General features: G+C 34.4%; 3 protein-coding genes across 11 annotated transcripts; all 3 read right to left on the bottom strand.

Annotated features, from left to right (window-relative positions):
* Positions 1 to 629: 629 nt before the first annotated feature.
* On the bottom strand, positions 630 to 6,195 carry LOC120081627 (tyrosine--tRNA ligase, chloroplastic/mitochondrial). 7 transcript variants are annotated; one of them, XM_039036683.1, is made up of 4 exons: positions 4,634 to 6,195; positions 4,136 to 4,249; positions 3,516 to 3,575; positions 630 to 922 (listed from the first exon to the last, which is right to left on the bottom strand). In XM_039036683.1, exons 1-2 carry the CDS (start codon positions 6,095 to 6,097, stop codon positions 4,238 to 4,240), a joined length of 1,476 nt encoding a protein of 491 aa, XP_038892611.1. In that variant the 5' UTR covers positions 6,098 to 6,195; the 3' UTR covers positions 630 to 922; positions 3,516 to 3,575; positions 4,136 to 4,237. The 7 variants fall into 7 exon arrangements, with proteins under 7 accessions (XP_038892611.1, XP_038892625.1, XP_038892618.1 ...); XM_039036697.1 differs by lacking the exon at positions 3,516 to 3,575 and having other exon boundaries at positions 630 to 1,003; XM_039036690.1 differs by lacking the exon at positions 3,516 to 3,575 and having other exon boundaries at positions 630 to 989.
* Positions 6,196 to 7,783: 1,588 nt separating this feature from the next.
* Positions 7,784 to 10,941, bottom strand: LOC120071838 (mediator of RNA polymerase II transcription subunit 31). The gene is made up of 6 exons (XM_039024234.1): positions 10,689 to 10,941; positions 10,413 to 10,510; positions 9,213 to 9,309; positions 9,058 to 9,136; positions 8,513 to 8,788; positions 7,784 to 8,384 (listed from the first exon to the last, which is right to left on the bottom strand). The coding sequence occupies exons 1-6, from the start codon at positions 10,736 to 10,738 to the stop codon at positions 8,367 to 8,369; spliced, it is 618 nt and encodes a 205-aa protein (XP_038880162.1). The 5' UTR covers positions 10,739 to 10,941; the 3' UTR covers positions 7,784 to 8,366.
* A 565-nt stretch (positions 10,942 to 11,506) lies between these two features.
* LOC120068438 (polyadenylate-binding protein 1-like) lies at positions 11,507 to 17,321 on the bottom strand. Of its 3 annotated transcripts, none has more exons than XM_039020208.1 (6): positions 17,036 to 17,321; positions 16,854 to 16,956; positions 15,609 to 15,682; positions 13,404 to 13,595; positions 12,992 to 13,116; positions 11,507 to 11,942 (listed from the first exon to the last, which is right to left on the bottom strand). In XM_039020208.1, the coding sequence occupies exons 1-6, from the start codon at positions 17,186 to 17,188 to the stop codon at positions 11,897 to 11,899; spliced, it is 693 nt and encodes a 230-aa protein (XP_038876136.1). In that variant the 5' UTR covers positions 17,189 to 17,321; the 3' UTR covers positions 11,507 to 11,896. The 3 variants fall into 3 exon arrangements, with proteins under 3 accessions (XP_038876136.1, XP_038876145.1, XP_038876154.1); XM_039020217.1 differs by having other exon boundaries at positions 15,609 to 15,679; positions 17,036 to 17,319; XM_039020226.1 differs by lacking the exon at positions 17,036 to 17,321 and having other exon boundaries at positions 15,614 to 15,679; positions 16,854 to 16,929.
* Positions 17,322 to 21,920: the final 4,599 nt, after the last annotated feature.

The following is a 21,920-nucleotide window of genomic DNA, read 5'->3' as shown; positions in this document are numbered from 1 at the left end:
AGAAGAAAAACTCTAATGTTGTTTTTTTCTAAAGAAATTATCGGATATTAAAATTGCATCATGTGTTTTAGGTTTAAGGTCCAAATTGATGAAACACGAGAACTTTGGTCAAAATTAATTTTTTTTAATAAGTAATTCTCTGTCCTTTGTTTTAATTTTATTTCTCCTTCACTGATGGAGGTTGAATTTAACCCAGTTTAATTGAATGTACTTCACCTATAGAAAGGTTTGAATGCCAACCACTTGACTAAACTACAGATATGTTTATACCCATTTTGTTTTATTTCTCTCATTTGTTTCAAAAAAATAAGAAGAAGAAATATATGTTCAGTGTGTTTTGATCTTTTCTTTACATCAAATGGAGCTTCAAATTTGTTTTAACTTTTAAGTGCACATGGTCTTGTTCTAAAGTTTTAAATTTTAAATCAATGCTAATCTATAATTTATTTATTTATCATCATCATCATTATTATTTAGTGAATATAGTATAGAAATAACGTATGACTTCAAAGGAATGAATGGAATAAGTGCATGTTTTTTTAAGATGAAACGAATGTACGTTAATTATCATTGAGTTATGCTCACTTCGCCATAATTCATTAATTTTTTTTAGTTACGTTATAAAAATATTGAATGAACTTCATATTTGTATTGATTTCAATATAGTGAGTACAATCTCTAATATTTGATCTTTTAATATTTTTTCTCCAACGTTGAAGAAAGTTCTTCTTCTACGTTTTCTTTGAACTTTAACTTAGAATTCAAGGACCTAAGAGAAGTTTTTGTCTTCAAGGTCTTCAGTCTTCAAGTCTAACGCTCTTTAAAGTTTCGGAGCTTTATTCTTTTGATCCTCAAAGCTTCAAGAGAGTCATGTCCTTCAAGTCTCTAGTGCTTCAATCTTTGAGTCTTCAAAGCTTCAAAGCTTCATTATTCAAAACTGATCTTTAGTTCTCCCAAAACAATTCCCTCCAAAATGAAGAATAAGACCTCTGTTTATAGAAAACTGTACTTGAGCTAAATTTAAGCTTGAACCCTATGAAACACAGATACAGATACGGCTACACGATACAAATACGATCAGATATGACGATTCGTCAATTTCTAAAAAACTAAGATATGAATATGTCTAAGGATGCGTCATTTATATATATATGTGTGCATTTCTAAGAAACGGGGATATTGATACGTTGAAGATACATTTTCTTTTTCTTTAAAAAAAATCTAGGATATAGATAAATTTAGCATACAAATTAATAACAATAGTACAAAAAAAAAAAAACAAACACTGAAAAAAAAAAAAAAAAAAAAAAAAAAAAAGTGACTCATATTACAAAGAAAAAGAAGAAGATTAGAGGGAGAAGTATGAGGATAAACGAAGGGCTTCTTCATTGAATTGTCAAAGATATCCAAATGGTTTATATTTTGGTAGACTTTATGGAGACTCAAATGTAAAGATAGAAATTAGATGATTCTAGTCTGTTATTTATTTATTTTTCCTTTTAGTTTTGGACTCGAGTAGTGATCTTTTTAAATAGATTGACAAGTTTTAGATTGAGAACGATTAGATGAGTTGCTTGTCTTTTTTCTTTAAAAAAAAGTACCCATACCCATAGAAATACGTATCTTGAAAGTGTCTGAAAGTATCGATACGTGATACTAATTCTTTGCCTCACAATTTGTACTTCATGATCTTTTCTTTGCCCATATTTTCATAATGGACTTGAATTAAATTGAAATTTGGACTTGTGCACCTTTAATCACTCAATTCAATCTAATTTATAATTTCAAGCCCAATTGAGTCGCTAGCCAAATTTATCGATCGTGACCCTAATATAATCACTGTTGAATTCGACAAACCTATTACTATTGTCATATTGCTAGAAAGGAGATGTGGTTATTTTTTTTAAAAAAAAAAAAAAATAGAAATTATTAGCGAGTACGCTTTTTAGCAGAAATAGAGACCATTTAGAAGTTAATTTTTAGTTTGGTTAAATTTTAAGTTCTTTTGATCCATGTCTATACAAGTTTTGATCGCATCTAATAGATTTCCAAATAGAGACTATTTAGAAGTTAATTTTTACTAAACACAAAATTAAAAATTTACAGTTAAAAAGATAATGTTTGATTTATACAAGTAGATCAATTAACTTTCACAAAGTTCGAATACATCACAATTCTATTAAGCACAAAATTAGAAGTTGAGAAATCCTATTAACACAAAATCAGACATTTAGAAACCTATTAGACATATTTGAAGCTCGAGTTTTTATTCTTTCAAAAGAAAAAAAGAAAGGTTCAAATATCTATTCCATAAGATTGAAGTCCCAATCATCTTATAAACTTAAAATTCAAGTACCAAACGAACAACAAAGGTTAAAATTCTGGGACTAAACTTGCAATTTAAACCCCTTTACATTGGATTTTTTTTAATTTAGCTTAAAAAACTATTTTCATTTTATCATCTACTTTCTACTTATGTTTGAAAACTCAAGTCAACTAGAAAAATGTCTTTTAAAAAAAAAAAAAAAAATTATAGAATTTGAGCTGAAATTCATGTGTTTCTTCAAAAGAGGTGAAAACCATGATTGAGAAATGAAGAACAATCATAATTTCAAAGACAAAATCGTTATCAAGATCTTAATTTTTTAGTTCTCAAGTAACAAAAATTTACAAAAAAATGAAGTAACTTATTTGTTATAGCAGTTTCAAGTTTAAAATAATCTAAACGCTCAGCAGTCAACTATTAATCATAGTTTTGAAGAAGAAACAAAATTAACTCAGCCTCCAAACATATTCGAAACTCCTAATCCATCAAATAATATATAACATGTCCTGGGAATTTCTCAACGCTAGATGTTGCATCAATACAATCAACTATAGAATAGAGTTAATCGAAGCATGTCATAATCTAACTCGAATATCCTAACTTATTAACACAAATTCATTTAGTAGGAAATCTAGCAAGAAAAAAAACTACAATAGTTCATTGGCTATCTACAGAAACAGAGCAAATCACGTGATACGGAATTGAATTGTTCTTTAGCTAACAGAGTACCCACAACAAATCTACATTACAATCAGCCATCTAATAGACAAAAACTCAACATCTAATTCCAACTAATTGTTTTGGTTCATTTGCTAGAAGTTAGTAGATAGGTAACTAAAGTACCATTTGATAACCATTCAGTTTTTTGTTACGAAAATAAGGTTTATAATCACTACTTCCACTACTAAATTTCTTTGTTTTGTTATCCACTTTTAACCGTTGTTTTAAACAACCAAAACAAGTTTAAAACTTGTTTTTGTTGTCTAACTGAGAATTTAAAGATTTCTTAAAAAAGGTGATACCATGAAAAGAAAATTGGAAAAGGAACAAGCATAACTATAAAACTAGAAACTAAAACAAAATCATTATCAAATGAGGTCTAAGCAATCAGTGAAATGTTTTACCAATATGATCGACAATAAAAAAAATCTCCCCAGATATTTTGGTTTAATTGCATTCTTTTACTAACCTTAACATCACAAGATTTTAAAACTATATCCCCCATCATATTGTACACTGCTGAATTTTCCTATCAAATAAAAACAAACTGCATCAAGAGAGTCATTGAACACTGTATTTCTACTTAACACATCACTAACATCATTAGCTTCTCCCAATACACCTTCATAATCTTGTAGCCTATTTCTGTTTTTGGTTTTCCATTTTATAAAACCCGGCCTTTACATAAACCCTTTAGTATTTGGTTCTAAAATTTTATGAAAACTTTGAGAACCCAAAAAAAAACATGCTTTTAAATAAAATTTCCATTTGTTTTCAGTACAACAAAGGGAAGAGTGCGAAAATTTGAACGTCCAACTTCAAGGAAAGAGTACATATCAATTACAGTTAAACCATGTTCACTTCTTCTAAAATTTCCATATTTCAACATCTCACTTCTCTTCGTCTCTCCAGTACTTCTCACATGTAGCTCCCGCTCTACCTAACATTGTCTCTCTCCTAACTCATCTTCCTAATAAATACCCCTCTCTACTTCTCTAATTCCCCACACTTTCACCAACTGTTTTCTCTGATTTATTGGAATTCAACAGATAGGCAACCATAAAGCAACAATCAGCAAATATAACATACCTATAAGTTATAACTTGCAAGATGAAGTAATGAATCAGCCCATCAAAGTAACCCGCATCCACTGCCCTCCTTAAATGGCATATCAGCATCTATCTGAAAGAATTACCTCCTCAGCTGCAAATTAGTTGAGGGATTTTGAACCAGTTAAAATCACTTTTGTCAGGTTTGAAATCCCTTCAAAACATGTGTTTTATCATTCAAAATCAATTTAATATTTTATTTCACATTTTTAAACATTATTTTCTTACTACCATCTTACCACCATTAAAATTGATTTTGAATAATTAAAAGTTGATAAAAGTGATCTTAACCATTTCAAAAACCACTCTCAAATATGTCATAAATATCAATTTGAAGATTGGGCCTTAACTTTGAACTTGAAATAGTTTATCAAAAAATTTCAACCAAAAAATAATAGTAATAATGAAGGACTTGTTGGTTAGTGAATAAATGAGCACTGTTTCTGAACCAGCTCCGTTATGATATCCTTACAACCACCTTGTTCTTCTTTCCTGCGGATAAAAGTAGAACTTTTCCATCAACAATGTCTACCGCTTCAACTCTTTTACTCTCAGAATCCACTCTGCTATTATTCAAATAAAGTCCCCCTTGCTTCAGCAAACGACGGGCAGCCGACTTGCTTTCGAGCAAACCAGACGTAACTGAAAGATCAACAACCGAAAGATTCAACACTTGATCATATTCCAATGAGCAGCATGGAACATCCTCAGCAATCCCTTCAATAATCTTCCAATCCAACTTTGTCTCTGCTCCTGGTTTCAATGCTTCAGTGGCCTTAAGGGCCTCACTCAAACCATCTTCTCCATGAACAAATCGAGTAACTTCTTCGGCCAGCCGCCTCTGTGCCGTGTTCGGCAAATACCCAGGTTTCGCCATTTGGCTTTCCATGTCCTGAATCTCCTCAATATCCAAAAATGTGAGAATTCTGAGAAATCTCACCACATCAGCATCAGGGACACTGAAGAAATACTGATAGAACTTGTATGGGGATAACATCGACGGTGAAAGCCAAATAGCGCCGTCTTCGGATTTACCAAATTTTGTCCCATCACTCTTCAAAAGAAGAGGAAATGTTAAACCATAAACACCATCAGCTTGAGGCAAACGTTTCCTAATAAGCTCTGTCCCTGCAGTGATATTCCCCCATTGATCACTACCTCCAATCTGAACAGAAACTCCCTCGTTTTGATACAGATGAAGAAAATCATATCCCTGCAAGAGCTGATAAGTGAACTCAGTATAGCTCATTCCTTGCTCTGATTCCAATCTCCTCTTAACACTCTCTTTAGCCATCATCGATCCCACTCTCGCAAACCGACCCACTTCTTTCAAGAAATCCAAAAACCTAAACTCCTTCCACCAATCATAATTATTAAGAATCACAAAATTAGGGCAAAAACTAGAATCCGATCCCGAATTCCCCAAAATTCTAGTGATAATATTAGTAATACCGAGAGTATTAGCCTCCAAGGTGTGGAGATCGAGTTCGGGCCGCTCGAGGCTCTTGCCCGAGGGGTCGCCGACTCGGGCAGTCGCACCGCCGATGAGAGCGACGGCGGTGTGGCCACATCGGCGGAACCAAGAGAGAACGATTAGACCAAGAAGATTACCTAAATGTAAGCTTTGGGCGGTGGGGTCGAAGCCGCAATAGACCTTGAGAGGGGAGAGACAAGCGGAGCGTAGAGTGTCGCTGGTGATGGAATCGAGAAGGCCGCGTTGTTCGAGAATTTGGAGGACGTTGGGCGAAGAAGGGGTTTGAGAGTGGAGAGATGAAGATTGGAGAGAAGTTGGAGAAGAAGAAGCGAAGAAGCGGGAAGTGGTTTTGAGGAAGAAGGAGAAAGAGGGTTTGGAGGGAATGGTGGAGAAGAAGAAGGAGCGTTGAGAGAGAAGGAAAGCTTTGGAGCCATAACAATAAGAAGAAGAAGAAGCAAGGATGGCCATGGCTCCACTTCACTTCTATCAGTGCTGCAGACAGAGCTTTGGCTAATCCAATAATCCCCAAAACGAATATCGTGATATAGAGGAAAATGCAGCTGGATGGTTTTTTTTTTTTTTTTTTTTAATTAATGTTTTTCTTTTTCTTTTTTCTTTTTATTTTTACAACAACTCTGAGATAGGGTTGACAACGGGGCCGGGTCGGGACCGGGGGACTCCCCGTCCCTGTAGGGTATTTTCCCACGGGAAACGGCCTTGCGGGTATCCATCCCCGACCTTTATATCTGTCTCTTATACACATCTAGATGTGTATAAGAGACAGAGGCGGGGATACCCGTCTCCGACCGAGGACCCAGTTAGGATCTCTAATTTGATCCCATCCTTGGTCAAATCAGGGATTCCCCGTCCCAATCAAGTGAGAGACCCGGAAATTTTTGCCAACCCTATCATGAGATGAGAGATCCAACAAGGTGAGGCTTAGTTTGAGATTGGCTTTTAAAATAATTATTAGCAAGTATGCTTTTAGAAAAATCAACAATTAATGGTTGACAAATCTCACATTAAACTTAAAAGTATGTTATAATCTTCCATAGATAAATATAAAAGTATCTTATTTTAGATATAAATAATTCAAATGAATTTATAAAAAAAATATTATTTTTTATTTTTTAATTTTAAATTTTAAATAAACTTTTAGAATGATATATTGTGTTTGTTACCAATTAATTTTTAAATGAAAGAAAATAACTTTATTTTTAATAAAATTAATATGGTATACTTTTTTAAAAAAAAAATTGATGCATTCAATTCATAAAGATTAGAAAATAGATTTGATTAGGTAAGAAATAGATAGATATATAAAAGAAACCTTATTTTTAAAGTATAAAATTGAAAACATAATATTCATTACAAACTCTACCTGATTTTAAGAGAATCTAAAAGGTAATACAATACTAATTTTAAAATAAATGTGAAATTAACGCGTTTTTTAAAATGATTTTAACAAATTTAATTTAAATTGGTCATAAATAGTTGAGCTCACTTTGGTAAACTATATATGTCAACACATATAAGTATGACATGAACTTGTACTAAAAACCTTAAAATTTGAAGTTCGATCTTAAAATGTATATATATATATAATACTAACATTTCATTCAAATAACCATATTTATTAAAAGCCTTTTAACATTTCAAAACTAAAGTAAAAATCTTGTACAAATGTTGGACAAAAAATCAACTTGGCATTTAAAAAATAAAGTAAAAATCCTCTAAAAATGCTGGACAAAAAATCAACTTGGTGATAGCTAATAGTTGATGGATTAAACCCTTAAATAAAGGCATTTACACCCATTAACTCTTTTGTCCGGTAAATAAAATTTAGTGGTAGTATTTATTACTTGGCCTATATATAATTATTGTATGTTTATGATTAAAAAAATTATAAGTATGATGGGAAAACATTTGAAATCATTTATAATGGGTCATCAGTCAAGTATATTTTGTTATGATCGAATTTAATTCAAGAATAAGAATGTCTAGGATAAAGTTAACGAGTAAAAATTGTAAAAGACAAATAATTTTACAAGATACTTCCATATTTATATGAGTTCAAAATTGACATTTACGATATATAGTAAAAAATTCATGAAACATAAAAAATATACAACAAAATATCATTAACAGAAAATGTTTGAATAACATAAAATATTTGTTTACTGAATTAAATATTTTAAAATTTTATTGTTCTTAATGAATATTCATCCCCATTGACATTTTATCGATATTTCCACCATCTCCATAAAATTGGGATCACATTTTCGACATGGACATTAACCTTGACTACAATACATATTCCTACATATCATAATCACATATTACCATAGCATTTCATGCTACACCAGAAAATTGTCCAAGTAGTAAATATAGGGAGATAAAAAGGATTGTTAATGAAGGAACTGCTTACCAGAGAGTATAGATGGCTAAAATAACCAAACATATAGATGAAGCAACTTTTTTAAGGATTCTTTAGGAATGGTTTTATACCAATGCCACGTAGAGCTTCTTCCATGAACATACGCAAACCCGTAAACATCGAGCTCATGTCGCTTGTGTTCATGAGTTTGCAAGAGAGATATTTTGCACGACCCCAAGTGAAGGAAAACTCATGGAAAGTTTATGAAAGCCATCATCTTTGAACTTTAATTTTCACTGTATCCAGATTTACCTCATGAGCTGCTCCAGCATTCACCCTAGTTTTGACTAATGAAACCAACTACCCCATACTTCTTTCCTGTCAAATCACAAAAGAAGTAAATGAGAATTTGAAGGTTTAAAGGAAGAGGCATGTCCTCTAATCTACTTAGTAGAGTGCATTGATAACTTAAAAGACAAATTAACAAATGATATGTGATAAATTACGTGTTTTCTCTTTCGTCGATCAATTCCTGCGCTCTTCATGTCGTTCTTTGGAAGTCCAGAACCAGGAGGAATACCATACTGCATTGGAGAAAGGGCGGGTGTACCAGCTGGTGAAGCTGCCATCGCGGGGGCTGGGGCAGGCACAGGTGCTTGAGGTGGAGCAGAAACTGGGGGTGGTAATGCTGCAGGTTCAGGCAGAGGTCGTGGTAAAATGTGTTTCAAACGATTGTTCCTATAGTTCTTCCAGAAGTAAAATTGTTGCCTGTGTGCCAATTCCTAAGAAATTCCAAATGATGCAACTGTGTTAAAATACTAGGAAAAAGGAAAAGGGGTCATATCAGCATATTAAGAGCAAACCATTTGGAAAGCAACAAATATCTCTCGTGAACTGATGGACATGGAAGACACTTTAAATTTTGTCATCTCATTACAAACAGAAACAAAACATTATCAGAGATGTGCACAGACACAAGCACGCAAAAACTTCACCGTCCAACTAAATATTTATCCCCGATCTCGAAAGGGAAAACAGAACAGAAGCTAACCTTGTTGCCAGGATGAGCCATTGCATTTCGGAAATTTGAATTTTGTAGAAGTTCAAGGAAAAAAAGACAATGAGGATACCTAGAAACAACATTGACGTCAATACCAAAAGCACAATCAATTCTCATTCTTTAGTTCAGGGAAAGAACTGACTCACATTATAAACTTAATATACTCTGGGCGTTGCCAGTATTGAAGATACTTCAAGTAACCAATAAAAGCTTCATCCTCGAGGTAACGATTCTGAGCCAGATCTGTATAAAACTAGATGATCAGCTATCGGAATTGAGAGCAGAAAAAGCATTTGTTCCAACATTTCAATACCAATTTGTAAATACATCATTCTTTAAGAGGCATATCCGAGCGAGTACGTGAAAATGACTACCACAAAAAATTTAAGTTCCAACTTCAGAAACGTACTTCAGTCGTAAGATACCATAGTATATCATCAAAAGAATAAAATTCAAGGAAATTCACTATATGTGGAACCACTGTAAGAAATTTTACAATGCTAGCATGTCTTAATAGGCAGAAAGATCAAGCAGACAAGCACCGATCTCTGATAAATTATAAGTTGTTTTTGGAGTAAAAACAGTAGGTCACAGCACCAGCAGTAGTCAGAGACTCGGGCGACATGCATAAAAGAAAAAGTTTCACTCTAGCTCATGAAGATGCAAATTTAGAATGAACTCCGGTTCTGAATGTCAAAATCTGATCTTTCATTGTGATTTTCTTCTTCCCATTGATCAATCAAAAATCAAAACTTCACAGGAAAATGCAACTAAGAAAATGATGTTCAAAATTCAAACAAAGCACATGGTTCACGTGAGATATTATATGATAAAAATTCAAGCTAGCAGTTCCTTTTCTTTCATATCCATTAACGTTCAATCTAGCTTGTTAGACCTCAACTATTCTAACAGAATAGTTGTAACCATACTATATTTGATTGTCAAGAAAATTCGTACGATATTAAATCATCGATCATCACCAGCTTGAACCCATTCCAAGGGCTTATTTAATCTTACATTGACATTTATTATAAACATAAGTTTAATCTACTTTATCATTAGAAGAAATACGTAGAATTTACTTTCGGATTGACTGTTTTTCATGTGAAACACAGTTTCATGTCTAGTCAGCTCATTAAAAATCCAAATTGAAACTAAACACAACTAAAAAAGTTTGAAAGCAATTTTTTAACTACAACGAGAAGAAACTAGAGAAACGCTTCAGTTTCGAAATTCCATCGTTTTGGAACATCCAACAGCTTTTTCCTCACTTCAAGCTGAAGTTTCAAGCATAAGAAATCGGCCTAACTCCCTTTAAAGAAACCCTAAATTCTGCAAAAACTTACAATGAATGTAAGTTGGATTGGCAAGACATTGAACAAATTCCAATTCGAGCAAGAACCGCTGCCGTCCGTCATCCGGATCTTTGTAAACACTAGTAGGCCTGAACAGAAAGGGAAAATTGATCAATTCACAAGGAGCCCAATAAACTAATCCCTCGGGAACAGAACAGAAAAGAAGAATTAAAGCCATACCCAAAATGAAAGAAGAATTGGTCAAAGAGAGAAGAAGAAGGAGGGGGAAATGATAGAACACGAAAATGAAAAGAGAAACACACTTACGATGATGGATTACCAGCAGCCTCTTCGTTTAATCCAGGGTTAGAAGCCATTGAATCTGGTAGTCGAAGTTTAACTATCGTGCAATGGAAGTTCAAATTGAACCCAAAAATAAGAAGAAGTAACGAGATTCGTAGTGGAGCGATATGGCGATATCCTTCAGAGCTCTCAACAATGGCGATTGAAATCGATGACCCAATGCAACACAACGAAATATGCCCGCGCCAACAATTGTATAAAAGCCCGAATCGATTTTCTCCCACTTTTTAAAATCACTCCAAACACACCGTTCAATTGCTCCCAATTAATTTAATATTTAATTTTACTTTTATAAATTAAAACTATATTTTTAAAAAGTAATTTATTGTTAAGTAAAAAATAATAATAATAAAAGTGATTTTAATCGTTTTGATATTAATATACAAAAAAGGGTTTTCATTTAGATTCTCTTACTCTTTAACTAAAACACATGTACCAAAGAGAGTCGCCAAAATGGTTTGTGTTGCATAAGGAGAGAGCTAAATGAAGATTCGATATACGAATGGTTCGATATTGATATTAAATACCCATAGATAGTCAATATGAACTTGACTTAGTGATATTGACATGACCTTTATCTTTAAAGATCGAATGTTCAATCTCCCACCCCATAGTTGTATTAAAAAAATTATTCATAGATATCTCCAACATCTTTTTATTAATATATATATATATACATTTATTTAATCTAATATGAATAAGAATACTCATAATAATAATCAAAAAAATTGGTATAAACCAACCTACAAATTTACTTGTTATACCTATCAAACTGGAGAGGGGAGAGGAAAATGATGTTTACATATCACATCAACTTATAATTACTTATTAAATAACAAAGAATTCTACATCCTCAACAGTTCCAATTCACCATACACAAGGATATGTTCTTTAGTTTCCTTAATTTTCTTTCTTCCAAATTCTCTAATGGTTGAAAACATGGTTTTTTTTAGCCCTTCCAGAGCCAACAAAATGTAAACCACAAATCTTTACCCTCTCAAGCTAGAAACTGCTACCAAGTTCATTAAAAACTCAAGTGGGATTGTTGAAACATCAATAAACTACAATGTTTTCCACACCCTCCAATTTATAGAGATGGTAAATGAATCCTTGATGAAGGAACCGTAGATCCCGAATAATAATTTGCGGTACTAGTACGAGAATTGTATCTCCTAGTACGGTCTGTACCGCATCGGCCGCCTGAACCTTGGAACCCTTCTGCATAAAGTAGGAAGATAAAAACTAACATTATAAAGCGCTGACAGTGAAAGGAATTGAATTTTTCAATTAGATGAATATATCATTCCACAAATTCCTTCAAATCAGCAAAGAGAGAAGAATAAGAAATGTACAGTTAATGATCTAACTCCCTTTCAACAATATACATTAGAAGTTGATTGGTCTAAAAGAGTGCGATTTGTCTACTACGCCTGAATGATGATCATTTAAAAAGAAATGCAGCACAATCATGATTTAAATATCCAAAAGAAGAGATGGCAATTTGTGACCTCCCAAATTTTTTTTAATGTAATTTAAATTCAGTTATTTTGTAATATTAGAAAATTATTTTGAATTTTTGGAGGATAAATTGAATTATTATAAAAGGATAATTCAATTTTAGTTTTGGCTTAGAGAAGAATTTTGGAATTTAGATTTGATTAAAGGAAAATTTAGAATTTATGTCAAATTAATTCCATTTTAAGTTAATTTGGGAAATTGAATTAAAATTGGGATTTGGTTTTATTTTGTCATTTGGAGAAGATAATTAGAATTAAATAGATTGAATTGAGATAATTGATTTAGAATTATTTTCCTAAAAGGATTTAGGATTTTAAATCCAAAAATATTTTGGATTTTGAGAAGGAAAAGGAAAGGGGTTTGAGTTGCTAAATAGGTGGTTGGGTTAGGTTTTATTTATTAGTGTTTAAAAGAAAAGAAAAGGAAAAAAAAAAGAACAGAGGAATTTTCTAGTTTTGTTTTATAGTTTCAAGGATATCGTTAAATGAATTTCAGTTATTTAGTTTTAATTAAGTTAATTATTTTATGCTATTTATTTAGTTTTACTAAGCTATGAAAAGATGTCAACTTGAATTGTATGCATGCATGTCTATAGTAACGACCTAGTTTAAGTCCTAGGGAGTCGAATCGTTACACGATTATATATGCGAGCTAAACTAACGGTACTCTGCGTTACAACTTGCATATGAACATTTCAAAGTCTCCTCCATACCATAGAGTGAAAAGCAAAACAGTAGTTCAGCACTTACCCATAACCATACGAAGGATAAGGCGCAGCAGGCATGAAAGGCCGGCGACCTCGAAAGCCAAAAGGGTTTGGCCTCCTTCCTCGGTATTGCTTCATGCCAGGCACATTCGTCCTTTTAGCAGAGACCTGCAAAATGTAACAAAAACGAACCATGGTTGTTATCCTTATCCACAATAGGCGTACAAGCTCCGGGATGTGCAGAAAGCTCCTACTCTCCCAATCCTAGCAAACTCTACTAACCAAAAGCAAACGCTCCTAAGATACTTTCCCTCTCTATATACACCTTTCACTCACGACTTCTCTCATCCCCCAACGTCTTCCTCTGATATAACATACATTATTGGCGTCCTATTAGTATTAGTGAAATAAATTATTAACAAAAGTTAAAGAGTGTAAATCCGAGTTCAAAAGACCTTTAGTTGACGACCATGCAATTCTGACTCATTTAACAGTAAAGCATTCTGGACAGCATCAACCTCCACGAACTCAACATAAGCAAATCCCTTCGGGTGACCAAATTTGTCCGTCAAAATTGTCACTCTATTCACTGTTCCACATGATTGAAAATGCTGTTGGACCTCTTCTGGCGTGCATGCATAGTCGACCTGAAGTAAAAGCCACGACTGAAATATTAAATCATTTTGTATTGAAATATAATATCGGAAAGCCTTGTGAAATAAGGAGGCAAAAAAAAAAAGCATGCCCAAGGAGAAATGACACTTCAATCTGCCATCCGTTTAGACTTAACAGGACTCCAGATTAGGATCATGTTAAAAGAAAAATATCTTTAGACCTAGAATTCTATCGATAAAATATTATTCCTAGTAGCAGCTGATAGTGACTTGACACATAATATATAATAAACTTCAAACAAATATCCTGCGAATTCATTATTACAAACATGATATTTCACATCTAAAACATGGAATCATTTTTTATTGAAAGCCAAGCTTTCATTGAGCAAAAATGAAAGAGAACAAGGCCATAAAGAAAACAACCCCAAAAAGAGCCAAATTACCACAAAAAAGTCTCCAATCAAGCCAATTTAGACCTAAACAATAATTACAAAATTATTTACATGAAACCTTGCTAACTAAAGCCTAAAAGGAGGCATGAAACCTCGCTAAAAGACTAAAGCTCCTCCCAATATCTCTTAGACCCTCTAAATGTTTGATTGTTCCTCTCATCCCAATGAGGTGTTATTGAGATTTCTAGAAGAGTCTATCGCCCTATGGCATTAGGTGGTGGTTAGGATAAATGAAAAATGAAAGAATGTAAAGATGGTTTACGAGAGAGGAAGATTAGAAATGTGTACAGCCCTTGGTGGGAGTATGCAAACTAAAACATCGCAATGATATCTTCACTACAACTAAAGTTGCAGAACAGAGATGGTGGGAAAAGCTCCTTTTGGCAGGATAACACTGGGGAAAGAATTAATGAATGCAAGAAGCTCAGAATGATAGCAGCATCAATTCATGAAGGGTAGCAACAAGAAGAAACCAGGATAAGTTAGAATTGAATAAACATTTTGAACTTCTTTGCTAGATTAATACAATGCAAGCAGGAAGCGAGCAATGGCAATTCTTAGGAACCTTTGCCAGCAGGGTGTCAACAAAGTGGATAGATTACAAAAGAGATGTCCAAATATGACTATAAGTCCTAACTTTTGTTTTCTCTGCATGAAAGCAGAGGAGGAGGACCAAGGGCACTAATTCTCAAATTCCTCTAATACCCGACAATATGCTGAATTGGGTTTTTCTTCATTCAACTCCCTTACGGACTTGCTGACTCAAGTAGCCTCAATATAATATTAGCTCATTGTTGCAAGGCCATAGACTTTTTAAAAAAAAATAAAAAAATAAAAAAAGGGCAGAAATATGATGAATCAACACAAAGAATATATTTGTTTGGGGCAAGAAAGAAAGAGGACACTTGTCTCAATGAGAAGAGGATGGGCTGGGAAGAGGGCCCTGATTTAAAATCAATTTATATAATTTGCGGTGTGGTATGGCATTCCCTAATGATAACTGTTTTTTTCCCTATATTATTTATCTGAGTTTGACTCCTTGATGAAAATTTGCCTCTCATTTAAAAAGGATGACATTCAAAGTAAAAACTAAAGGAAAAAAAAAGATAGGGATCATTTGATAACCATTTTGCTTTTGGTTTTCTATTTTTGAAATTTACTTTTGTTTCCTCACCATTTGTCGGTAAGCTTTTCATCTTCCTTAAAAATACATTTGAATTCAAAGTCGAATCTCAAAGACAAAATCAAGTATCAAATTTTGGCTTGATTTTTGAAAGCATGTCTAAAAAGTATTAATAAAGCAAGAAAGTTGTAAGTAGAAAAAGTGTTTGTAAGCTTAATTTTCAAAAGTAAAAAAATAAATAAATAAAACGATTATCAAATGGGCACTTAACAGGTATATAAGCTTCTCAACATTTTATTCCAGTACATTAGATACTTCGAGTATAAATAGTAAAGGTGCAATGGTTTGTCGGATGACAAAAGAGAAAATAAAATGAGATCAGGGTTAAAGGTGTAAAACTAGAAATGAGTACTGCAGAACTTCAATATTAAAATAACACGGCGAAAGGAAAGGGGTGATAAATCTCACATTACCAACATATACAGATCGAGAATCTACTTCCTCCTTTTCAGCCTGAGTTGCAGAGGTACTGGATGAATCTTCTTACATGTTAAAAGGAACACAAGTTAATTACAAACAAACTACATACCCTAAAAAGATTGTTAACCGAAGTATGAGACAAAACTTCCACTGATTAATATTTTCTCGCCACCAAAAAGAGGATAAAATGATGAGAAGAAAAGGAGTAATATATTCGTCGGGGGAAAAATCCTATAAAGTATCTAATGAGCATACATGCATGCCACCAGAACACATGCATCTTGCATATTTCACAAGCTGCAAGTTCATAAAGTTTTGAACAGCTAGAAATGCAATATACATACACCTGGAAAGGAAGTGAGGGTACATTAAAACAATCGATTTGTTTCGTTGATAAGTGAAATATAATACAAATTTGACAATATTAGGGCGACATAATTGTTTCACCCTTTAGAAATTTACTCAAATATGACAAAATTTCTAGAATCAAATAGAATACGTAAGAAACAAGAGAGAACTTAACTTCCATTCCACCCAGATGAAAAACAAGCATTAGAAGAAATTTGTCAAATATCATCCAAATATATAAATGAAAACTCACAAGGCTTCAGAATTTTCAATATCTAACTATGCTTTGTGTTGTTTAGTTTTGTTTTTATGAAGAAGTTTGCTACATACTAAAACGGACTTTGATTGTTTAGAAAAAGAGAAATGGGGATTATTGAACTCCTTGGTTACGCCATATGGACACTAAAGATAGGCATCGAACCTCGTGGTAGACCAACCACCAGACTTCCCCCGGGGACTCTTAATCCATTAAATAACTCTTTGACAACATTCGTTAATCACAAAACTCCCCTATTTTCCTTCAACGTCCCTTCATTGCAAACCACGCCAATTTCTAGACTCTCTGAAACTAGAATACCAAAAAACCCCATTGCATCCTTCAAGTACAATACAGACAATAAGGATAAACCCAAACAGCTCTTAGAACTTCACGCAACCAGATTCTCGAATCGGGCAGCCATATTCAATCCCTTCGATATGAAAACATGTGATCGGTCTTAAAGGTTAAAACTAGGTTTTTAAAAAAAAAAAAAAAAAAATGTGTCTATTCCTGTAAAGAAAAACAAACTACATAGGTAATTCAAGTAACCTAAATCCTCCCACAACATCAATAAACAGGATTCAAGAACCAACTTACTAAATTACAGAGATGAAAGAGGAAGATACCTTGAACAGCACCCATCTCCTTCTCAACTTTGGCCTGCATTTCCCGAAGGGCACCGGCCTCCTCTTCGATCTCTTTAAGCCTCCTCTTCATGTCCTCCAAGTCCTGATTAATTAGAAAATACAGAGAATCAGAGACAGACAAAAGTCCATGAAAGAGACTCGGAAGAAGTGGAAAAGCGTGCCTTGGAGTTGGCGTTACTAGGCTCAGCATCATAGCCTTCTTCGTCGGCTCTACCAGAGGACATGTCCAGGTCGGCATCCATCTCGGCGTCGTCGGGAATATCGCCACCATAGACTTCGTGTTCGTGCTCGTCGTAGTTAAAATTGCTCTCCATCTCCGACTCCGTCTCCGTCTCCAGTGGCCCCTCGATCGGTGGTTGGTATGTGTATTTTGTCTACTGGTTCCCAATTGCTGAAGATTAGGTTTCGGATCCTGTCTGCGACTCCGGTTTTCATATTCCTGCTCTTTTTTTATTATTATTATTATTATTATTAACAGTGTATCTGGAAAAAAATTATATTTGGTGTGAACTTGATAAGCATAATTGGAATACAAATATGAATAAAATATAATATTAAAATAAATTAATTAATAAAATATCAAATAAAAAATTTCTCTAAATTCTCCACTTTCTCGAATTTCCATAGACTTTGTCCAATGTGTGTTTTCCAAAATCCACAAAATGCCATTGTTTATAGGCAATTTGGCAAGTAAGAGTTGAATTATACGAACACTAAATATGTGTAATGTTGAGATGCGTGAACAACATTTTGAGAAATTAGGGCATGACACATGGTCAGTGGATACTAAGCATGAGCATCTAATGGACATCTATTATCATAATATTTATAATAATCCCTCTTAGATGCCCATTATATGTATATGAAATATGTCTCGTTAAAACCTCACTGGGAAAAGACCCAATGGAAAAAAAATCCTAGTGAAGGGAAAATAGTACTATTTCATATAATTATACTTCTACAAAGTATATTTACTCCCCCTCGTGGAAACATCACTTGAGATCTTTGAGTCGTCGCATTCCAATATTGTGCACCAGTTTTTCAAAGATTACAGTTGGTAATATCTTTGTAAATAAGTCTGTCAAGTATCATTAGAACAAATTTGTTGTACATTGATGTCGTCATTTTCTTCAAGACCATGAGTGTAGAAAAGTTTTGGTGAAATATGTTTTGTTCTATCTTTTTTAATATATCCTTATTTGATTTGGGATATGCATGTTGTGTCGCCTTCGTATGATATCGTTGGAAGATTTTTACTAGATGATAAACCACATATTCCACGAATATGTTGAGTCATTGATCTTCGCCATACACATTCTCGACTAGCCTCATGAACAAGAATTTCAGCATGATTTGAAGAAGTAGCCGTCGTGGTTTGTTTCATTGATCGTCATGATATACAAAAATTTCTCCACGTACCAAGTAACCTATTTAAGATCTAGCTTATATGGGTTAGATAACTAATCTGCATCTTCACAACCAACTAGATCATAATTAAATTTATTATAATAAAATAAATCAATGTAAACTAATTCTTGCATAAAACGTATCATATGCTTAACTCCACTCCAATATCCTCCTTTTGGAGGAATATTGTGACATCCCGACTTTGGTAAGATCTTGAAGCTTAAGAACAAATTCATATATGAAGTCTAAAGGGTAAAAGTTGGCTAAGTAATTTAATTCATAACCTAAGACAGGTGGGGGAAATTATAAAGGTTAAAATAATGGACGCATAGAAGGTCATGTGGACGCATAGAAGGCCATGTGTATGCATGCTTGGAGGTGAAATGAGACAAAGAGGACACACGGCTATGCCTTGAGCTTAGAAGGATAGAGTTATGCTTGAAAAGAAGATGGAAGTTAAGGAAGAAAGAAGCAAGGGATGGGTGGACGCATAGGATTAAGATGGGACGCATAATGAGACCTTGTGGATTCCATTTTAAGTCTATGGGGAATAAAATGGAAGAATAAGACAACCTCTTGAGGAAAGAATTACACCAAGGAAGCTCAATTGCCCTCGTTGGATGCATACCTAGGAAGGAAAGCATAGGTTGGGCGCATACCTAAGAAGGAAGTGTAGGTTGAGCGCATACCTTTTCTATGAACCAAAAAAGGAAGCTATGTTATGAAAGGGAGACAGGTTGAGAGCATAGCTAGGAAACCATATGTCCAAATCTTGAGATCCATGCATTGGAGACACTATATGGGGGCATGATGAGTAATGCTGGACGCATAAGAGGGTTTTCAAGACATCTTTATTGGGTTCCAAAGGAAAAAAGTCACTTTGAATGCATAAAGGTTATCTTAGGGACTATGCTATAAATGGAGGAGATTATGCGTTAAACACAAGAAGTTATGCTATGAAGAACTCTTAGATGATCTGGAGGAAGGAAATGAAGACTTGGGTACATACTAGGACAAGGTGGGTGCATACTTGGGTGAGACCCACTTGGGCGTATATCTAGACAAGGATGGATGCACGGAATAGTCACTAGGGGATGTTTGGAGACAAGTGAATACTTAAAGAAATAATTAGTTAAATATGAGTGAATCGCGTGTTAAACTATACACCACCAAGAGGGGAAAATAGGGTTGGACGTATAGAGGGAGGATGATGGGCGTATAAGGTATTCAAGCGGGAGAAATTGGCAAGTGTTGGGTAACATAGGACACAAAAAATAAAGAAACCCTAGAAAAACCTAATGATGGGTGCATAGTGTGAAACCCAAACCCTACTTTCCCTATTTAAATATATTTATTATTGAAATTAGTAAAATGAAGGGTTTAATATTTGAGTTAATGTGGAACTGTAGGGAAATGGGTAAAGGATAAGGAAATGAAGAAGGAAATGCTTGAGTATTAAAGACTTGGCTCTCGGGTGTTTTTAAGTTAGCCTAGCAAGAAGAAAATTTTGGCTAAGTGTTGGTCGTAAATATGGTGGGCGAGCATCGAGTAAAAGTGGGCCTACTCCGTAGTGTCACCAGGATTAGGTATCCCTCCTTAATCCTTATACTACAGACTTTTTTAGGTTATCACTTAAGGTATGATTCCCTTATATATCTCATATACATGCTTAAGTTTACATACAATAACCATAGAGCCTTGTTTATTGGATATGAGTAAATGCCAAATAAAATAGCTATTATTTTCTTCATAACAATGTGTACAGTTTGCAAACTACGAGACTCCGGGAGAATTAGAACACCAATCCCAACAGAGCGAGGAAAAGATTGTGCATCGAGTATGCATGAGCGAGAGATCGTGCATCGATTAAGCATGAGTGAAGAAAGGATCGTGCATCGAGTATGCATGAACGAAGAAGAGATCGAGCATCGAGTTTAGGCCATGCATGAGCGAGGAAGCGATCGTGCACCAAGTATGTGTGAGCGAGGAAGGGATCAGGCATCGAGTTTGCCATCGTTCATCGAGTAAATGCCATTGTGCGTCGAGTAAATGCCATCGTGCGTCGAGTAAATGCCATCGTGCGTCGAGTAAATGCCATCGTGCATCGAGTAAATGCCATCGTGCATCGAGTAAATGCCATCGTGCATTGAGTAAAATGTCATTGAGCATCGAGTATGCCATCGAGCATCAAGTTTTGCATGAGCAATCAATTTTAAACACCCTTTAAGAAGGCCAGTTGGGTCGGTTTAGTGGAGTCAACCCACTAAGTGGTTGTTGTGGCAACCTATTAAGGATGAATGGTTGTCGTGAGTACAAAAGGAGAAAGTCGACTTCAAAAGGCTATTTTAAACAAACCACTCGAGCATTTGAAGAGATTTCAAAGCCATCTGAAATCTAAAGAAGTCTAGTTGATGGTGGAGGGCTGCTGGAAGAATAAACCATCAGGAACTTACTGAAAATTTGAAGAAAGTATAAGAAGGTCAAACTCTTGAGTAAATCAGGGCCAGTGCTAGAATTTTGAATATTTCAGCCAAATTACGAAGAATTATGAACTCAAATTTTGAGGTAAGCATCTTAAGACATTTTTTAGCAAGTTTGTAGAAGGAAGTTTCTTGAGAAAAGTGTGGGATTGGTGTCCTAATTCTTTCGAAGTCTCGTTGTTTGTAATATATACACAATGTTATGAATAAAATAAGAGTTATTTCTCTCTAGCATTTACTCATATCCAATAAACAAAGTTCCATGGTTATTGTATGTAAACTTAAGCATGTATATGAGATATACAATTGGATCATGCCTTAAGTGATAACCTAAATAGGACTGTAGTATAAGGATTAAGGTGGGATACCTGATCCTGATGACATTACGGATACGACCTACTTTGTAGAGGTTTGCAAGTGTTGTGAACTACTACAGATGGTAGATCCTAACCATTCACATAGAGACATGCGAGCGGGGGTGTCCTATACAAAGAGTTTGTATAAGACCAAACTACGAGATGATTCGTCTCTATATATAACACTATTGATACTAGAGACTTACATCTCACCTAAACGATCATAGGTGACACGACCTCAATCTTTAGTGTTTTGGGAACTTCTATCTTTGAAAGCGATCCTTTGATTAGTATGGGTAAGAATGGTCAGATTGCCAATTCAACATACCTACTTTTTTTGGGACTTGTCTGATTTGGGAGATAGGAACTCAATTCCACTAAATGGAATTCACTCATTCCCCGAAGCAGGATAAGTAGATAGATTGCTCCCTTAAGGGCTGATTCTGGGGTTTGAACATAGTGGTCACAACTTCTCTTTGGAATAAAGGACTCAGTCATAGTAAGACTATGACTTATGTTCATTATAGGGATCAGTGGTACTTAAGGAGTTAGATGTAACTACAGGGGCATAACGGTTATTGACCAAGTTGTACTTGCGAGCGATCTGTGAAGGTTTATCGCACTATTGATTGGTTAAGATGGACACGTAATATATCTATTATAAGAAAAGTTCAACTATCGGTCTCTAGTGAAGTGTCTGGGAGTTAACGGATGGTGGATCCCGTGACTAAAGAGTTCAGTCAGTTATTCACGTACCGTTGGAGCTTCGAGCTACAGGTCCATAAGGCCCCCTTGGTAGCTCA

The sequence above is a fragment of the Benincasa hispida genome, chromosome 1 (genome assembly GCF_009727055.1).
Source record: "Benincasa hispida cultivar B227 chromosome 1, ASM972705v1, whole genome shotgun sequence".
Lineage (NCBI taxonomy): Eukaryota > Viridiplantae > Streptophyta > Magnoliopsida > Cucurbitales > Cucurbitaceae > Benincasa > Benincasa hispida.
The sequence above is the reverse complement of the archived record's forward strand: the minus strand, read 5'-3'. Positions and strand labels throughout refer to the sequence as shown.